The 20184-nt window shown below is 45.3% G+C and overlaps 1 protein-coding gene across 6 annotated transcripts; it reads left to right on the forward strand.

Annotated features, from left to right (window-relative positions):
* Positions 1-7765: 7765 nt before the first annotated feature.
* AGT (angiotensinogen) lies at positions 7766-19495 on the forward strand. 6 transcript variants are annotated; one of them, XM_066546744.1, is made up of 7 exons: positions 7785-7861; positions 9684-9880; positions 12687-12739; positions 13431-14244; positions 16513-16777; positions 17215-17359; positions 17814-19495. In XM_066546744.1, the coding sequence occupies exons 2-7, from the start codon at positions 9796-9798 to the stop codon at positions 18003-18005; spliced, it is 1554 nt and encodes a 517-aa protein (XP_066402841.1). In that variant the 5' UTR covers positions 7785-7861; positions 9684-9795; the 3' UTR covers positions 18006-19495. The 6 variants fall into 6 exon arrangements, with proteins under 6 accessions (XP_066402843.1, XP_066402846.1, XP_066402841.1 ...); XM_066546745.1 differs by having other exon boundaries at positions 13434-14244; XM_066546747.1 differs by lacking the exon at positions 9684-9880 and having other exon boundaries at positions 7788-7861.
* The last annotated feature ends 689 nt before the right edge of the window (positions 19496-20184 follow it).

The following is a 20184-nucleotide window of genomic DNA, read 5'->3' on the forward strand; positions in this document are numbered from 1 at the left end:
CACCTTTGCTCCTTGGTGTCCTGGCTCAGTGGGTAAAAGCAGGGTGTATTTTAACACTCCCTGGAGCAGCAGGTGAACACAGACAACGAGAGGCTGCGACAACAGCCTCTGTACATTTCCATTTGGGACATAGTCCCAGCAGACATATTGTGACATTTAAGCAATACAAGACAGTACTGATACGAAAGTCTTGTCACACTGAGTAATAAAGTCCTTCCTCCAGGATTCCACTGCCTCAGGAACTGTGGGTCTGCAGCCCACTGGGCTGTCCCAGCAGGGGGATGGAGCAGGTCTGTCCTTGGGCTGTGCAGGCAGTGAGTGAGAGCCTGCCAGCGTGTGAAAGTGCTGCTGGCACACAGGGAGCTGTCAGATCGAATGCAATTAATTCCTAGTGGGACTGCTCTGGACACCATTAGGCTCCTGCAGACTGCAGAGATCTCTCTGCAAGCCACATGACCAGGCAAGATTTCAAGGTGACAGCATGACAGTATGAGTGATGCACAGGCTGGCAACATATGTTAAAGCTGAGCACCATTTTCTTCCGGGTACCATCATTAAATGCCTGTTCCTGAGACATAAGGAGTTTTATCCATTACCTTTAGCCATGGGAACAAAACACTCAGGGAGTGTGAACACCAGTGCAATTGCAGCTGCCCACAGGCACTGTCCTCCTGCCAAGACACTGCTCATCCCATGACACCAAGAGAGGGGGCCAGATGGGCATTGTGCAGAAGAAGCGGTGGCTCTGGCAGAGGGTGAGCATTCTCTGCCAAGAGCAGAGGCTCAGGCACACTTACTGTTAATAGGAACAGAGTAATTTTTTTTTTTTTTTAATAGAGTAATTTTTTACTCTAGAAGAGACCCTTATTCACTTTCCAGCACAATTCATGGAATAGAAGGTGACACAAAGGCTTGATGTAGGAAACTATGGTTTCCATTTCTTGGCCTCCTTGCTTAGTATCATGCTATAGCTCTGGCTTTCATCCTCTGCTGTTCAGCATTTGGCATGTGCTTTTTCTGAGTCACACTTATGTAATTCCTTCCCCATTAACATCAGGTAGACTGGTCATTCAGGATATAAAGTTGGTTATTCAAATGACAGCAACCTAAAGTCTTTCATAACCCTGTTGTCATTACACTTCCTGCCCTGTCAACAGTTTAACATTGGAGGGTTTATCCATAGCCTTTGGTCTGACTGACTCCATGTCCTCCAGTGCTTGTTACCTGCTGGCTAAGCCCCTTTAATGCCATCTGACCTTCTCTAAGGGACTGGTTTAGGCTAGAATATTTCATTTTTGTACTCTTTCTCCAGACTCTTTAGGTCTCCCTAAACCAGGACAGTGTTTGAGAGATATGACTGGTTTTGTCTAGGTCTCTTTATTGTTCTCCTTATATTTGCAAAGATTTAAGGGGAGATGTTTTATGGACTGAGGTACCACCTGTGAAACTCAGCAGCTATCTGTGCTTCCTCCTCCAGATCTGTATGAAGTTACATAAAACATCTTTGTTCTCTCTGAGATTAGTCTCATTTCATACTGCTTGGCACCATCTGATCCTGGCCTTGATTTGAATCCAAATGCCACAGTCACAGTCACATGAAACCACGCTGTTTCTGATACTTTCCATTACTTTGGCTCAGTGGAGTGCATGGACTTTTGCCCAGTAGCCTGGCAGGCTTCACATATGCTCCTGCACACATCTTTGCTAGCTTGGGACATCTATTGCTCCAACAACAGCAGAGACCAGATAAAATTAAGCCCAGCTTGGGGCTGTTTTTTTAAGGAAATTTGTGTTGTCTTCTGGAAGTAAAGTAATACTTTCTCTGGAGAAGACATAGCTTGCTACAGAGGGGCTGGAGTATCCTCCTCTCCTTCCTTTCCAGGCAGAAGTGAAGCAGAGGGAAGGAAGATGAGAAAGGACAGCTTTAGGGGTTCTGAAAGACAATCTGAGGACTGGACAACCCTTCAAAATGTTGTGGACAACCTAGTGAAAAAGGCTAGAGAGCAATGAGAAAAAGGGTACAGAAAATCAAAGGGAGGGTTTTTAAGAAGTGCCCTTTAAAAATCTTGCAGATTAAGAGGAAAAAAAATACCTTTGAGGAATTGCAGGATATCAAAATCTCATTCAAGGGAGGATCCTAAAATAACAGTGAATGTAAGAAGTCTGGTTGCTTTCACTGTGCTGTGCAAAAGCAGTAGGTTCTCCTAAAGAGGCATCAGTCTCAGATGTGGTCTTAGTATTCATGTGTGCTCACACCACCTGAGCCTTGCTGTCACTGCCCACTGCTGTGGCTGGCTGTGAGATGCTGGCGTGGCCCAGCCATGCTGCAGGGCTGAGGGCAGGGGGTGCTGAGCTGTCACCATGGTTGGCTCCCCCACCACAGCCCACCTTGCCCAGCTTGCCCTGACGCTGACAGCACTGCAGTGCCAGGAGGCAGCTCTGCTCTGCCTGTTCCCTTTTTACTTGGCCTCTCTGATGGGCTGCCACCCCTTTTACACACCCAGAAATGTGAAACACCTTTTTGTATGCTTGGGTAAGTAAGGACAACATTATCTGTGCTGGCAGCTGAAAGATCATCATTAGACAGCCATCTAAGTGCTTTACCCAGCCAAACAGCACAGCTTTCTGAGCTGTTGTTCCAGGCTTTTGTCAGAGCTAAACACACAATGCTGCATTAATTCATCACTTTGGGGGAGCGGCAGCTTTACAAACAAAAGAGGGCTTTTAAGATTATTTTTATTCTTTTTCTTAAGACTGTGAAATACCAAGTGGCAGTATGGGAGAGGAGTCAAGTTGCAGTATGTCTTCAGCTCCCTGAGTCAGAGGCAGTCCCTAAGGGAGCTCAGCTTTTCCTGGGACTAACAGAATAACTGCAAGAGCACTCACTTTTTTTTTTTTTTTTTTTTTTTTTTTTTTTTTTTTTTTTTAATAATGACAGGAGTTATGGTTTTCAAAGGCTTTCATCAGGGTATGTTGCCAGAAGGCAATGTTAATCCTTTTTTCATCATGAATATTCTGGGCTCAGTAATACTGTTCCTCTGATTTATCCCTCAAGCAGTAAGCTAAATTGTTATTTCACGTTTTTACAGTTAAAATAGAAAAAGTAGAAAAAGAAAAGTAAAAATAAAAATGAACCCAAAACTGCAGCATGTAAGCCTTTGCTTAAGAAACATCCAGCAAAAACAAAAGACCAGGAAGTTCTGATCTGCCTGGAGATTGACTTTTGCCACGCTATTGAAACCCCAGAAATTTTAAGTTATGAGCTCTTTAATTATTTCCTGTAGAAAAAAAAAAAATAAAAAATACTGAATACAAATTTAACTTTCCCCTCCTCTTGCTTCCAGAATTACTGGTTTACCAAAGGGCAGTACGGTAATAGCATTTCCAAATGTTCCTGGCCGGGACAGCCCCGGCCGCGCCGGGAGCAGCGATGTGGCGGAGCCTCCGCAAGGCGGCAGCTTCGGCTAAGGAGACGGGAAGGGAAGGGACGGGAAGGGAAGGGACGGGAAGGGAAGGGAAGGGAAGGGAAGGGAAGGGAAGGGAAGGGAAGGGAAGGGAAGGGAAGGGAAGGGAAGGGAAGGGAAGGGAAGGGAAGGGAAGGGAAGGGAAGGGAAGGGAAGGGAAGGGAAGGGAAGGGAAGGGAAGGGAAGGGAAGGGAAGGGAAGGGAGTCCAGCGTAGCTGAGCACTCGTTAGTTGTGCACCCCTCAAATTAATGCCAACCTGACAGCCCTGCCCTCATCTCGCAAAAGGGTCTGTAGATTGTGTTTGGAGCACTGAAAATTGCGGCTGCTGTCCCAAGAGAGCTGCACTTTTGCCCCTGTAGCTGGCTGAGTGGGAGCTGCTGCAGCTCCAGAAGATGGAAGAGTCCCACAATGCCTGCAGTCTATTTCTCACTAATGAACTGCACAAACTACATATTAGAAACACCCCTCGAGTGAGGCAGGAGACCACCGCAGACAGTCTGCTCAGAGGAACACCACACAGTGTCCAAAATTGCAGATCCCTGCTGGTTGCAACTATTTGCCCATCCAGGCAGAGGAGCAGCAGGAGGGGTGGAGGTATTTTGAGAGAGGCTTGGGAAAAGATAAAGGGGAACCTAAGTTTGTGCAGGCAGCACGGATATCCCATCTTCTAAAGGTCTTTTGGTGGCTATACTTTGAGTTTCCAGGCTAGGAGACAACAACTATTGTTCATAGTGCCCTGTGGACAATTTGGCTGGGGTACAAAAATTACAACCACACTTTCAAAACCTCAGTAGTGACAGAAAAGATCAGCCACCAGAGATATCACTTAGGAGATCCCTAGGGAGTAAATCACTACTGAGTGTATTGCAGCATACTTGCAGTACTGAGGGCAGCCAGATGTTTGGTGCTGGAGGCTTTTGGAGTGAGTTTTGTGGCATTTCCCAGACAGTGGTCACCTGGCTGCTTCCCTTGCTCAACTTGGGTAATAGCTTGAAGACCTCAGTGGCTGACCCAGCTGGCAAATATTGGCACAATGCAAAATCCCTCCCTGACACAAAGGCATCTGCCAGAGTTCTGATAACAAAACTGGCACCAGCTCTTTCAGGCAGGCATCCCTGCTGCTCTGCCTTATCCACAGGACTGTATGAAGATAGAGCGAGATCAAAAAGGTAAACACACTGGGCTGGGAGTAGAGAAACCTGGCTGTTTGTTCTTGAGATGGTACCAACCTGTTGCATGACTGAAGGTGATTCATGTCACCTTTTTGTGTCCACTTTCAACTCTCAGGATAGGCTGCTTCAGTCTGGGATTGTCTCTTGCTCCTCACAGGCACAGCCTGTGCCAGAGGAAGGGACCCAAATCAATTATATGTTGCTGATGTAACTGTTAGACTGAAAAGTATTTTAAGATCCTCAGGGAAGGAGGTTTCCTCCGCCCACACACAGAGTGGGCCCACAGTCATGCCTCTGTGTGCATGTGCAGGCTGTGCACAGACCATAATTAAAATGCTCTTAAAAACTGCATCTTCCACTGGGACAGATAAGAAAAATAGGGCTACAAAAATTTGAGGCCATCTTTACTCTCAGGGCATGCAAACACAAACTGTGGCAAACCAAATGAAATTTTAGGCTGATTGTACTAGTGTTAATACAAGTTTCCCTGAGAAGCTGGAAGAGATGGCAAGATGGTGATGCTCTCTCCTCCAACAGGGAGGATCTGTGGCAGTGAGGGCATGCCAGGCAGCTGGCTCAGCCAGGGGACCTCTCCCGTGGAGAGGGAGCACTGTGCCACACCAGCCCTTCCACCTGAGTCAGCTCTCAGGCTGCCCACTCATCATGTGCATTTTGGCATCATCCAGGCAGACACACTGTTTTCCTCCACCCCAGCACAGGAACGACACACGTGATCCTTGGGGTTTATGGGAGCCAAATTACCAAGTTTTCCATTGCTCCTTGCTGTGAGAACCCATGGCAGAAGCAGGATAATCCCTCTCTTTCATCATCTGTACTTTGAATGTTATTATTGAAAAGCATTTTTGCAATCCTCTTTACACAAAAAATTGGGCAAGCTGAGTACATCTCTCATGCTCATCAGAAGCTTTCACAGAAAAGTGGTTCCAGCCAGCATGGGCAGAGGTCAGGCATACAGAGAAAACACAGGAAAAATCATATGCAAACCTATTCCTATTTTATTAAAACAGCTAAAAAAATATTACTTTGCACTGCCTTTCCCCACTAGAGACAGCAAATATAAACAAATAAAATCAGGCCCATGGCAGTTTGCCACAACTCTCACAGAATGGGAGGAAAATTGGCTTACTAAAGTATAGAAACTTGCCAGAGTGGTACTCCTTTCCTACTTATTCACTCTGGAAAAAGTCACCAAATACTCTGTCTGCAGCTGAAGTTAGAACAGAGCGCATAGGTCTGGCAGGAGACAGAGACATATTTTAGACCCCAATGCAGTAACTCTGCCACAGTTTGTGCATGTACCCTGATTAAAAGAGAAAAACTGAAACACAGCTAATTAATATGAAGAGCCTACCCACAATTTTTGAAAATCATTCATATTTTCCATGGTTTATGTTGATTTTGAAGAGTTATCAGCATGTTCCTAAATGCTCTGTGCACAGGAACAATGGTGAGGCTGAGGGCTGGGTTTGCTGAGTGTGTTGTTTCTTTAGTGTAGCACTACTGAAAGAGTATTTTCAGTCTGTGCTGCAAAATGAGCCAGCATAAGCTGGCCTCAGCTCAGACATCTCTATTTCCACAGCAAGTTGAAGACAGTCCCTTGGAGAGAAGCATGAGAGATGCTAGATCAAGCAAAATTCATGACAGCTATCTGTCTGGGGGGTTCCGAGTTAGCAATCTCACCTGGACCATTATGTTCTGCAGAGGCCAATGGCCACACCCTCTGTTATTTTTCATTTAATTGCTTTTTGTACCAAGACCTTTGGTCTCTGCAGCATCCTGTGGCAGTGTCTCCCACAGTTCCAGCATGCAAAAGGGTTCCTCCTTTATATTTGCAGACTGATAATTTTACTGGGAATGCACTGATTCTGGCAATATTACAAAAGAGTGGTTCAAGACTTTCTGTTCACCTTTAGCATTTATGTTTATACTTCCCATACCAGTGGATTCTCTACCTAATTGAAATGTCTTGGTCTCTGTAGGCACTCTTCTGCTCCACAAAGCTTTTTTCCTGGCTGTCTCACAATCAATCATTCTTCCATTACATCCCCACAACTGACTGCCACACCTGGGGTAACCACTGCAGCAGCTGATGAAGCAATAGTCCCCAGTCTTCCTTTTGTCAGATCCTCCCACACAGGCATTCTCTTTTGCCTTTCCTCCCAGTCCTTTTCCCAGTGCCTGTTTACCCTCTCCATTTGGAGCCTTGTTAAGACTCCACGCTGTGTTTCCTTACCAAAACAGAGAGAGGGAACATTGTGAATGTTGATGGGATGTAGCTGTTCACTATTACCAATGTCAACTCGGAGGCTGCATAAACAAACTGTTTGTAGCCTGTTTCTCACTCAAGGCTTTTAGGCTTAATAAGAGAAACCCTCAAATTTAGTAATGAATTATATATGCCATGTACATGCTATTGTGTCTAAATTAGCCATACATATATTAATTCATAATCTGTGTATGTATATGTATAATCTGCCCCACAGGAGACAAGAGCATCATCACAGAAGTACATCTGGCCCTTTTGAGTTCAGGTCTCGGAGCAAAATTCGGGAAAGCTGGAAAACAAACGGAACGAAACAGAATAAAATATTTACTATTGTCTCCACACAAAGTGCTGAATTTTATACAGCTTTTCCCAGAACAATTCAGATCAATGAAAACACTTTTTGACAAAGTGGAAACGCAATGTTCTTCTGCAAAAGAATAGCTGCCTGGTCGATCAGTCAAAATTTTAGCTTGGACAAAAACATTTTCCCATTCAAGGCTGGATTACATGCTGCTGTCTATAGGGTTAGTGTTCCTCTGCCAGGGTTTAAATTTCTGAAGCCTTTTTGGCAGTATTTGCATGAAGAAGTGCTGGAGCACCATCACCAAGATTTTTTTGTGGGGCAGGGGAGTGCTTCCACATTAGCACTTCACAGCAGCGAGGCTGACCAGGAGATCTGATCCCTAGGATGGCTGCAAGGAAAGCCATAACTGCAGCACCAGTGTTTTTCCACCTCTCTTTGCTCCCTCTCAGCAGCTACCATGAATAACAAGCAGGAAAAACAGAGGCAGGTTTTGAAGAGAAATGAGGGCAGCGGTGGGGGGAAGGGGGCGGGCCCGGCTTATGCAAGAGTGGGTATAAGAGGGGGAGCCGAGTGCCCCTCCAAAATCCGAGAGCGGGGCAAAAGGAGAGCGCACACCTCACCGCTGAACAACAGGTTTGAGAGCTCTGTGTTTCTTTGTGCCTTTACTGTGGCTGCTGCAGGGAGAGGTTCATTAGAAAATGTGTGTGGGCCACAGGCTTATTTTGGATAGGGGATGCTTGTAGAACAGCCTTGCTTTCACCTTCTTGGGTTCCTTGCTGCCAGAAAGCTTTTCGCACAAGTTTGGCCCAGTGCAAGTTCTCTGGAACAACTCTCTTTAAGGGGCAAAATCCTTGGATGCCAGAACTGAAGGGCAGGATAAAGACTCTGCTTTTTAAAGTCGAAGTTCTATCTTTAAGAACACTCCTATTCCTAAAACCATGGCAACTCAACAAAAAAAGCCTGACAACAGAGTCCACATATAGTAATTGGAATAATGCTCATGCACTCCTGCTTAAAAATGTCTCAGAAGTAAAATTAAAGACTAACTGTAGTTAAGTGCTACTAGGATAAAACATGTTGCAGGTGTGCCAGGATATGTTCTTTGTAATCTGAACTTTCTCCTTTAGAAGAATGTGTTAAAAGATAAAAGACAAAGATCTAAGAAGTGTGCTGGTGTGTGATGCATCTTAATAGGGGAGTATTAATAGAGTGAGCAAGCACAAGTGACTGGTAAATGAGGGGGGGAGCTGTATCTGAGCTTTGCAGTAGTGCATGAACATGAGGTAAAATCAAAGTTTCTTCCTCATTACTGGGGCCAGCCCAATTCCCAGTGGCCCAAAGCAAGAGGAGGACTGTGGCGAAAACAGCACATTGAACATTTCCTGGTGAAACTTCTTTTTCTGGAGAAAGCTAGGTATTTTAATGGGATTACTTTATTGATGTAGGGGCAAGGGTGGGGGGCGAAAGATAGACTTCTGTGTTCCTCAGAGACACTGACCAATTTTTTATTGACAGAAAACAATAGAACTAAGTGCACAAACACCAAAAGACACCCAAGGATCAACTTGGCTGAAAACCCCAAGAATATTCAACTAAACTGAACTTCCTTTATGTGGCAGAGCCCCCAGACTCACATGCTAGATTTGTTGTTCAGGTGACTCCTGCTCCTTCTCTTCTTCAGGGCAGCATCCCCTGCAGCCAGGGTGGCCTGTTTAGGGCTGGTACTTACAGCACAAGGAGACCAACAGCTGCAGCATGGCTTGGTCATGACCTTCAGGGGAACTGGAAGCAGGAGATAGCCAAACAACAACATTGTCTGGATGCTACAGAACAAAGAAAGGCATAATGATCTGAGAAAAAAAGTACAGTGGGTGAGGGGGTTTGTGATTTCCATTTTCAGTGTTTATTGTCCACAGCAAACATGTAAGTCTGACAGCTGTACATAATGTAAGTTATTAACATCACTTGTAGCTTATTAGCCAAAGCCAGTAATTATTTTTAGTAAGGATACTTTTCAGAGTTTTATGGAATACAAGGTGCCCTTCCATGAAACATCTTTCATTTGTGTGTCCTCGATACAGAGAGTACTGGGATGGGTTTTCTTTTTACCTGTGCTCAAGCCTCATCTAGAGGGATGCAGCAGACCAGCTCTAGCTCCTAGGCTCAGCATGGTCTGGCCATTTGTGTGTTTTGCTGGTGCCTGCTTAGTGCCTCAGGAGGACCCACATGGGTGGTGGTGCAGGAGATACAGATTTGGGCTGTGCTCACGTCCCACCTGCAGCTCCATTGGCCTCTAAGGGACCAACTGGCTCCGCTGGTCTGCCTGTGGGAAGGAGTCTCCAGGGTAGAGGGGAAAGAAGGGGGACCTGAAGCCTAACTTGATCTTAGCATTTAGCTGAGCAATATGAATTTTTCATTTTTCATCCTTCTCCCTTTGCCTGTATTCTTTACTCAGCTAGAAGCATTTTAAAGCTGTCTGGAGATGGTACAAATGCTCAGAGATTGTGCTGTGGGCAGATGCTTCCTCACCTGAGATGTTCAGGCAGCAAGAGGACAAAACACCTTGAATGTTTCAAGCTGTTTGTTTAAGCCTTCTGTGCATGTTATACAAGCCTGGGCTCAGAACCACTTTTGGACTTCATTATAGTGAAGGTAATCAGATTGTTTAAATGAAAAGCAGGACTGCAGAGACAGAAATTTCTCATCTCTTTGGCATTAGGCACCTGGCATACAGCCCTTGGGCTGGCAGGACTCAGCTGTCCCTGTCTCCACCTTCATCTCCACCAGCTCCAGCTGTCCAGGCACAACATCCCCGTCTCTCAGCTCTCTCCTTGAACCCAACATGTAGCTGGGCACTGCAGTACAAATCATGCCTGACTGGCCCTCTAAAATCAAAGGACAGATGATAAATCAGCCCTACTCCTGTAAGAGCCATGGGATTTTAATTACTAAGAATAAAGGGCACTGAACATGACCCAGTCTAACCAATTGCATTTATCCCTACCTTGATTCACTGTTTATGTGCTTAAATAGCAAGAAGGGGCACATCAAAATTGAAAGATTGTTTCAAAAGCAGCACAAAGATCTGCAAATCCCAACCCCTTTTCCCAAACAAGACTTGAGAGGCTGACACTGGGACGGATGAAGTCTTTGTGATCCAGCTCTGGCCATCTCCCCTATCTGGTTTTCAGCTTCTCCATTTCAACACTTTTTGTTCAAGAGGAGAAAGAACAAAGCCTAGACAATCTGAACAGTTCAAGAGGGAAAGAAGGGATAAAAACTGAGAGCTTAATCACTTTATTCTGCAGTAGCATACATGTCTCACACACTGGTGGGTCCCCAGGCTGCAAGGTAGAGATTAAAGGCAATTTATCTGTGAAGTCAAAAATCTGATCACCGTGCAACAAATCCAAAAATCCAACTGTACAACAAATATAAGTACAAAGAAATCTGCATTCCTTTCAGTCTGGCAAAAATGAGGTCTTCCCTATAATCAGTTATTCTGTGTAGTAAAAAGGCCTATGTCTGCCTTGGTAAATGTGTAACTGCAGGCTACACAGGTGTGCTGGGTCTGGCTAAAGGTTGTGTATCCATCCATCCCTGGAACTTTCTATGCAGCCGGTGTTGAGCCGGGCTCAGGTCTCATTGGCCCGAGGTAACTTCTGTCAGCCCCAGGCTGTGATGTAAAGCAGCTTTGCGCAATGCCCCGCAGCAGCCGCTTAGAAAGGGCAGAATTCCACCGCAGTCCCACCGCCCGGGGGGGGAGAGGTGTGTGAGGAGCTCGCCTGAGGGACAGCAGCATCGGAGGGGCAACAAAGGGGAGACACCCCCAGGACAGAGGCGAGTACGCGCTCTTACTGCATTTGCTTTGAATGCTGCTTTTCCAGCTCAGGTGTTGATGCTTTCCCAAAGAGCTTGGGGCTCTCTTCTTTAGCCAAGCAAACCACGCTGACTTTCCACAGATGGGGTTTAGGGTAAGTGCTTGGCAGTGAGAGCTGCTCCTCTTGCTTCTGCTCATAAAACAAAAGCTGAACAGAGCTGGGAGCTCTGGCATGCCAGAGAGAAGTGACCACTGGGTGCCAACAGTGCCTAATGGCACAGCCTGCCTGGGTGTAGGAAAGATTAAGTAATGCCTCAAAAGAATTGTATGATGGAGAGAACAATGTGGGAAGGGAATTCCTTCTAATTTGTGGCTTTTTGGTTCGTTTTCCTGAGGATGCCAATGTGAAAAAATGCATTGAGGAGTCTAGAAATCCACTAGCACAGCAGCTGGGCTAACTGTGCAAGTGAAGTTGGGAAGGCACCTTCCAAGATAATTTTTTATTCAGTCACAAGCAATGAATATACTCTGTCATGCATGTCACATGCTACCAGTGGGGCTGGGGAGGTGAAGAGGGGCTGGGAGCAGAGGGGACAGCAGCATGGCTGTGCTGCCCATACAGTAATTTAGAGGATGAGGTGGGAATTAATGGAGAAGAACAATCCTTGAGTGAAGGCACAGGGACAGAAATCTACAACAGATCCTCCTCTGCATGCCTCTGGGGACTAAATAATTTCAGGCTTGACTCACAGGCATTCAGTGAAGACACTTGGACAACCTGAGTGACCATCACAAGAACATAAACTTCATTTGCAAACCCAGCTGTTAGATAGGAGCCTACAGCCTGGGAATGCAGATATCCGTGTTAGCAGGCAGACATACTTGGCAAGGTATGTCTAGTTACCAAGCACATCTCAATTTTTGTAGAGTGGTGGTACTGCAAACTGGGATATCATAAGGCATGAAATACTTGGGGACCCCTCAGGGGAAAGAATATGGTTATACATTGTAAATTAGGCTGGGAAGGGGCCAGGTCTTGAATAGCTGGATTTAAACACAAGCACTTTCACCCTGTGTAAAGTGTTGGTGAGACAGACATTGCTCTGTGTCCTCTCAAAAGGCTCAGGCTACCAGAATTACAATACCTGACAGACTGCTGTGACTCAAAAAGCCTTGGAGGAAGAAAGCAGAGAGTAGGGCTTGGGTACTGGCAAGGCTGATAGCATTTTGCCCATCCAATGAGCTCTGCAGAACTTGAAATGGATGAAAGAGGGTGAACAAAGGTACAATAAACAAGGAATTACTACTAGAATAAAAATACAGCTCTGAATAACAGCATTTTGGCTGATGATATGTGTTACAGATGCATAATTTTCAACACATTTCAATGTGGATTTCAAATACACGGATAAACAGTCATATATTAGAAATCCAAGAAAGGTGCAGCAGAGCTATTAGTTATCAAAAAAGTTTGATATAAGAAAAGAGAGAATCCTAAAAATATAAAATTTGTCAGTGGGTATAATTTGTCTGTGTGTATGTGTGTCCATGACATTGTCATTCCCAATATGCATTATGTCCTTTGTGCTAAAACACCAGTGACGTCCACATACAATAAAATTCTCTCCTTCTTGTCAGGAAAAACAAGAGCAGCAAGTGATCTTTTACCTCAGGAGAAGACTGCCTGCACAGTTGAGTAAAACTCAGCCTACCCCTTCTAACTCTGTATTCAGACATAGAAGTTGCAATGAAAAATGGTTTCAATGTGAGCACATTTGTATAAGGGAGCCTGGAGTGTGTTTGCCTAGAAGCTAGAATGAATGTTTGCACTGGGCTGTGAAAACATAATGTGCTCAGCTAGTGCCAAGTATTTTGCTGACTAGACATCCATTACTGACCAGACATACGTTCTGTGTTTGGACCTTAACAGAGCTGGTTTCCAAACCTACTCCCTGCATAACAACAGGCACATTGCTTAGCCTGTGTGTCAGCAAGGCTCAGTGCAGCAGTTTGCAGAGATGGCTCTGACCAGCTCCCAGGAACAAATGTTGTTGCATTTGTTGCAAAACAAGGTTTTGCAGAAATAGCATGCTCTAGTTTGCAGGCATAACCAGCATCCACTACCATTCCCATGATAAATCCTTAGGGTACTGCAGTGGGTAATGGAGTCACATCTGTGCTCACCGTTTCCCACCTGCTGCCATTGAAACTTGTCTGTCTCATCCAAGGCTTTTTGGGGCAGAGTCAGACCAAACACTACTAAATACTAAAATCCCCACCTTTGTAACTCCAACACAGCACTAGCACCTCTCCCTGTGATTAAGAGAAACTGTACTTGAAACAGACTGACCACTCTCCTTTTCTCCTGATTTTCTCTTTCAGCAGACACGTTGGAGGCAATTTTCCAACATGAATCTGGTAGCAGATCTTCTCTGCTTGTTGGCTTGCCTTACTGTGGTGACTTGTGACCGGGTCTATGTCCACCCTTTCAGTTTGTTTTCTTTCAATGAGAGTGACTGTGACAAGCTGGAAAAGTTGGTTCAGGAGGGAAAGACTATTGTCCCTGTCTCCATTGAGTCCCAAACCACACCCGAATATGAAGGTGGCATGAATGACAACAAGTTGGAAGCCCCAAGCCTCAGCACCTGGGGGGAGAAGGAACGGAGCTACCTGAGTGACCTGGTGTATGTCCTGGGCATGCGATTTTACAGCACACTGCAGAAAGCACGGAGGGGCCAAAATGTGCTCCTGTCCCCAACTAGCCTCTACAGCTCCTTGGTGTCATTCTACCTGGGGGCCTCAAACCAGACAGCACTTGATTTGCAGGGTTTGCTGGGATTTGTCCCCCCGTCTGGAAACCCTGACTGCACTTCCACAGCAGTCGGAAGCAATTTCCTTTCCAGCCTGAGGATGATCGAGAGGCTTGTGAAGAGCGGGGACGAGGAGCTGCTCTTTTCCAAGACACTGAGCTTGTTCAGTGCCCCTGGCATAGCCCTCTTCCAGCTGTTCATGGAGCACTTGCTCCCCAGTGCTGATGCATTCTACGCCCGAGCTGTTGACTTTGCCAATCCAGGCGAGGCAGTGAAACAAATCAGCGCCTTTGTGGAGGCCAAAAGCGAGGGCCAGAGCAAGGCCTTGCTGGCAGACATGGACCCATCCACCCAGCTGCTGTTTGCCATGGACATCCGCCTGGCAGGTACGAGGCAGCACTGCTCCTCTTGGGAACAGGCTTGGGGAAGGACAGGCAGCAACCCTGCTCCTGGGAAGGAACAAGGCCAGGCCTGGCCAGTGGGGAAAGGGAAGGGCTCAGATGAAAGGCTGGACCTCTGCTCCCCACCACTGTGCCAGGAATCCTGTCTGCCATGAGCCAGCAAGGGTGACGGGGAGTCAGGAGGAGTCAGATGGCCTTCAAGAAATCTTCCATGTCCAGGAAAAGTGTGGAAAGGTGCATAAGAAAGACTTGCGCAGCATTTCTTGCTGCAAAGGAGCTGAAAGTCATGAGGGGCCTCCAGCAAGATTGATAAGGGTGTAGTTTTAAAGAAAGCCAAAGGAGCTGAGGGATGCAGGGCAGAGGTATAGATACAAAAAAGGCTAAAAAATACAATGGACATGACTCCTCTAGTGGCTATTAAACACAGAAGTCTGTAGGCAACATCTGGCTCAGGAAGCAACTGAACATTGCCAGTTATGGAAGCAGGGCACTTACACAAACCTAGAATGAGGCAATCCCTTCATTGCCAAGGGTCATTCTGTGCTGCTGTCCCAGAAATCCCCCTGCACTACAACTGAGCCTTCTCTTCTGAGTGTAGCTGCTTTCCTAGATCCTCCTGACTGAATGCAGTATCAAAGGCTGCACACTTCAGACGGCTTGCCTACTTGGGAATGTATTTCAGAGCACTTGCAGTGAGCCTCAAGCTCCTGAGTGGGGCTCTACTGCTAAAGGTGGAGTTGTGGTGCTCAGGAAACGTTTTTGTGCCTCCATCTTCCCACCTCAAAACTGGATGTCAGGTTTTCTTTGCCTTTCATGGGTGCTGTCATTCTCTCAGTGAGCTGTGGGCATCAACTTTCTCTTCATTGTAAGATCTGGCATAGATATGATACTACTAAAGTAATTGTGTTACACACTTGGGCATGGTGATAAAAGCAGTTTTTCTTTAGTAGAACAATTTTTTCCTCTTCTGTATTGGAAACTTGTAATTTGTATAAGCTTAGAAACACATGTTCAAGGGTTTGCCTCACTGGGTCAGCTCTACTACCTTCTCTCTCAGAAGGTGCATTTTAAATGTTACAGTCCCCACACATGGGATGGACAAAATTGGCTCAAGAACAAATGAATTACACAAACAATTACCTTCTAATAAACACAGAAGATGACTTCAGCGTTTGGTTTGCCATTTGGTTGTGAAGGGGCACCCATGACAGCTGATGCTGTCATGCTCCATGTCTGTCCCTATAGCTGCAGAAAGGAAAAAGTACATTTTTTTTCTCTGAAACATGTTACAAAAGCTCTGAGATGTTATTAGCAGCCATAGCACTGATAAAGTGACAGAAATACATACAAAACAACAGCTAAATGTTCCTGTGGTCTCAAGTGCTGTTCACTTGCACACAGTTTTCTTCACATTTGTAGACTTGCTGCCAAGCAGGGCCTGCCATTTAGAATTCAGTGCAGAACATCAGGTGCAAGTTTCACTGTGGGCAGTAGTTTCTTTAGTGCTGAACAGGATTATCTGCCCTGCTGGGCACAGCATTGATCTGTGGCAGTGAGAAGATAACATGTTGAAATGCAAAGCTGCACAGAAGTAGTGCAAGGTGAGAGCAAGGCCCTTCATAGTTGTGAGCTGGGAAAGAAATTTATTTTAAGGTCTAGTAAGTATTCAAGTATGTCCTTTTTAACCTCCTTAGCTCAAGCAACACTTCAGTGCTGTGCTTACAACCTTCCCCATTGCTTTGGTTTGTAAGATGGTGGAGGGTGAGACGTCAGGGAGAGCTTGTGCTGCCTTCCCTCTCCTGAGCCCACCTGGCTGCCTGAGAGTGCTCCTGCAGCAAGGGCTGGCTTTGATGAATGTGCTTCCAAACATGCCATCACTGCACTTGAGGGACAGAGAGGAAACCAAGCTGACCCTCTGCACAGGCCCGTGAGCCCCGGGGGATCATGTGGCAGCCTGGGAGGAAGCAGGCAGCCAAGCAAGCAGAGACACTTTCCTGTCCCCAGGAAAGGCCACAAAGCCAACAGAAACACAGCAGCTTTAGTCACAGTCCCGATGGTCATGGCCCCTGTGCTTGATGCCACCAGAAGGCAGATTAAAAGGGGGAGACATATGATTACAGTAGCTAAATGTGATTTTATACATGCAGTCCTTCTCTGAGGCACAGTGTGTTCTTAAAAAGACCAGCTAAGGGGCAGAGGGGAGGAGGGAAGGAAGAGAAAAATCAATTTATCTTTTCTTGATCTGTTTTTCAGCAAATGTTAAGCAAGCTTTCCCGCTCAAAGAGCCTCAGGAGTTCTGGGTGGATTCAGACACAAAGGTTTTGGTCCCTATGCTGTCCATCACGGGGACATTCAAGTACCAAACCGATGCCAGTGGCACTTTTTCCATGGTGGAGGTTCCCATCAGCCGGACGGCGCTGCTGGTGCTGCTGCAGCCCATCGGTGGCAGCGACCTGGAGCACCTGCAGTCCCAGCTGAGCTGGCAGTCCTCAGCCTGGCTCCAGCGCCTGTCCCCAAGGTAGGGAAGGGCTGTGCACCCTCCCATGGAAGGGATGGATGGCATGGGGTGAGCCACACGGGCCTGCCCCTCACCTGGGGTCAGGTCCTGCCAGGGAGGCTGTACTGCTGTGCACAAAGAGAAACCCCTGCACAGCCAGGGGCTCACTTCAAAGGAGCTCCACTTTGGTGGGATCAGCTTTTTATCTGGGGGTATTTCAAGGAAACAAACATCCCACCCATGAAGTGGGATGATCTGGGGTTTAGCAGCAGACCCTGGGTGAAATCTGGGTGAGTTCACACTTGGAAACAGTAAGAGGCACCCACTGTGTTTGTGCCCACACACACAGCACTTGTTGCAGTTGTTTTCACATGCCCATGCCTCAGGACTGCCCAACCACTATGCTCTCACAGTGAACAATCACTCACTTGCCTCTCTCTCTCTCCCTCTCTCTGCAGAGAAATTAAATTAAAGCTGCCAGCATTAACACTAGAAGACAGCTCTGATCTACAGGAGCTTCTTGCAGATATGGAACTGCCTGCACTGCTGGGGAAGGGGGCAGACTTCAGTAAGATAAGCAATGCCAGTCTAACAGTTGGAAAGGTACAGTACATATCACTGGCATTAAAAAAAAAAAGCTTCCTGCACAGTTTCAGCCTCCTAAACTGAATAAAGATAACTAGAACTAAGCAGTCAGAGCCTTGTAGGGGACATGCTTAGTAGGGGACTGAGTATCACATACAATGTTATGTTTTTGATTTAGTAGGAGAATAATGCTGATAACACATGAGTTTTAGTTGTTGGCAAGTCATGGGAGGAATGAGTGAGCAGCTCAGCTGCTGGCTGGGGTTAAACCATGACACAAGGGTAACAGCATGACAGCCAAGCCCAAGTGTAAAAGCAGTTATACAGCTTTTGCACGTTATGGACAAGCACTCCAACTTCTCTTTTAAGCATCTATGGAGTACAATGTGCTTCACCATTTACTCAGACTCTCATTTGTCCCATCATGATTGTGCTCTGATGACTCCAGTTACTCATATGTTTTTCCTTACAGGTAATAAATAAAGCCTTTTTCAAACTGGCCAGTGATGGAACAGAGCAGCCAGAAGACCCTGCAGCACAGAAGGAAGATGGGGTGTACCTGGATGTAACACTGAATAAGCCATTCCTTTTTGCTGTTTTTGAAAAGCAGTCAAGGGCAATGCTTTTTCTTGGCAGAGTAGTAAACCCTCTGCATGAGGATTAAATGCAAACACAGAGGATAAGAAAAGAGTGGAATGATGCACATTTCCCATCACCTTTTTCTTATTCATCAGATATTTTTGTGATGTTGTTGAGTGCTCTACTTAGCTTTGAGATGAAGCAGTCAGTGTTCAAAATACAGCTTTTTGAAAGCTAACACCTTGCAACATTTCATCCTCATTATCTATTTCATGTGAGGTGACTCACATCCTTCCTCCAGCTTCCATTTTATTCTTTGTATCTCTTTTGCTCCTAGTTCCCTTTTTGGATGCAGTGGGGCAGGGCAGTGTTTCAATGCAAAGCATCAACTTGAAAAAATAGATAAGCAGCTTTTACTATAGTATTTTTATTTACTATGGAAAAGGACCTCTTCATTCTTTAAAAAGCTTTTTTAATTGTACAGTCAGTCTTGCAAGAGAGACTCCCTTTTACATTACACTGAAGATTTTACAATTATCCACAGGGATTTCTAGCTTCATCAGCAATATTTCCCTCTAAAATGCTGCCAACAGCACAGGCAGGCTTCACTTGTCCCACTGAGACAAGATTTTTCTGCTTTGGAAGCAAAAACATGCTTAGAGGAAGTTTCTTCTTTCTGCAGCCCAGATGGATATGTTCACTTCTAACTCTATGGAAATGCTAAAAATAGGGTTTGGTAGTATTAATGAACTGTGATGGATAAATTCTCAGAGCCTGACAGAATTATCTCTGATTTTTTTAGGAAAAAGATCCCAAAAGGTCTACTTTTGCAGCACAGTTCCATTTACTGGATTACTTTATAACCTGTGAGGCATTTCTTACAGCCTTGTAGCAAAGAAGGACATTACTGGTTAGCGTCCAATTCTGTAAACTTTAACATATCCAAACCATATGTTCTTTAAAAATAGCATTAATGGCAATAATATATATTAGTATAAATAGTGGACGTGGTGCTGCTACTTGTGAATAAAATTATTTCAGCAGTCCAGTCCAACTCTTAACAGAGTCATAAAAATTTGCAACATTAAAGTGGAACAAGAGATTATTAGACGACTCTTTGAAGTGAGGAACTGGGAGACAAACCTTGGTACTAAGGAAAGCCTGGAACAAGGATTTCCACCTCTCATCTCTAGGTTTATTGTTAGCACTAATGGCACTTAAAAATAACTGCAAATCTCTTTGGCAGATCATGCAAGACATATCCTACAGTGCACAGCAGCTCATTACCATCCACAGTGGCCCAAATGTGTATCTAATCTAAATGCACTAATGCCAGCAGCTTGGTGTCAGTGATGTGGATATGTGACACATCCCTGTAGCTTCATGGAAAATAAATAAAATAACCCCCAGGAATGCTAGGATACAGCATCCATGTATTTATCCATTTATACTGTATGGACTCCAGATGCTCTAACATCTAAATACTGTACTTGTGTTATATACAGAAGTAATTAAGTATGAACATGCAGAGGTAGAAAGATGCAAATAAACTCACTTCCAAGTTTCTTTGCCACAGTTCAGTTGGGCTTTTTTTTCATAAACGAGTTCTGGCTTATTTTGTCCATAAATAACTTCTGGGTACACTGACAAAGTTAAGGGGTAAATGCCTTTATTCACAGGTGGGGGCCATATGCTCTGGAACTCCATATCCCTCTTCAGTGGTTACAGGCAGAAAAACAAAACAAACCCATCAAACACACTGTTCAGAAAAGAAATGTTGTGGTGGAGAGCACCTCTCCACTGACATCGTGGAGATGAAAAGGAAGAAGAAAAGGGCAGAGACAAGGAACTAAAAGTAAACTGACTAGAATAAGGACTGCAAAGAGAGAAGTGCTGGAGCAAATGCTACAATACCAACAAGATAAGCTATCTGTACAGGTACTCATTCTGCTACATATTCCAATGGTAAAAAACAACCAACTAAAAAAAAAAACCACCCATGTCCAATTCCCAACTTACTCTCTGCTTCCCCAACTATGTACACTCTCCTGGGACTTGTTTCTGATATCAATTTTACTTGTAAAATTTCATGGCATTTTTTACTCTTCACTCTCCTCCAATTGTACCAAATTCCTCTGTCAGGCACACCATGATGGCACATTCCCAGCATCCTAGACACTACTCACATACTGAGATCCCAAATGCAATTTACAGCCTAATAATCTAGTGAATGAAGCACCTGAACTCAGGCTCTAAAAGTGGGA

The sequence above is a fragment of the Molothrus aeneus genome, chromosome 3, assembly GCF_037042795.1.
Source record: "Molothrus aeneus isolate 106 chromosome 3, BPBGC_Maene_1.0, whole genome shotgun sequence".
NCBI classification, from domain to species: Eukaryota; Metazoa; Chordata; class Aves; order Passeriformes; family Icteridae; genus Molothrus; species Molothrus aeneus.

Coding starts and splice junctions, on each gene's coding strand:
- AGT (XM_066546744.1), top strand. CDS start 9,796: ATGTTTCAAGCTGTTTGTTTAAGCCTTCTGTGCATGTTATACAAGCCT. Junction 9,881..12,686: donor TGGACTTCATTATAGTGAAG/GTAATCAGATTG, acceptor CCTTCTTGTCAG/GAAAAACAAGAGCAGCAAGT. Junction 14,245..16,512: donor CATGGACATCCGCCTGGCAG/GTACGAGGCAGC, acceptor TCTGTTTTTCAG/CAAATGTTAAGCAAGCTTTC.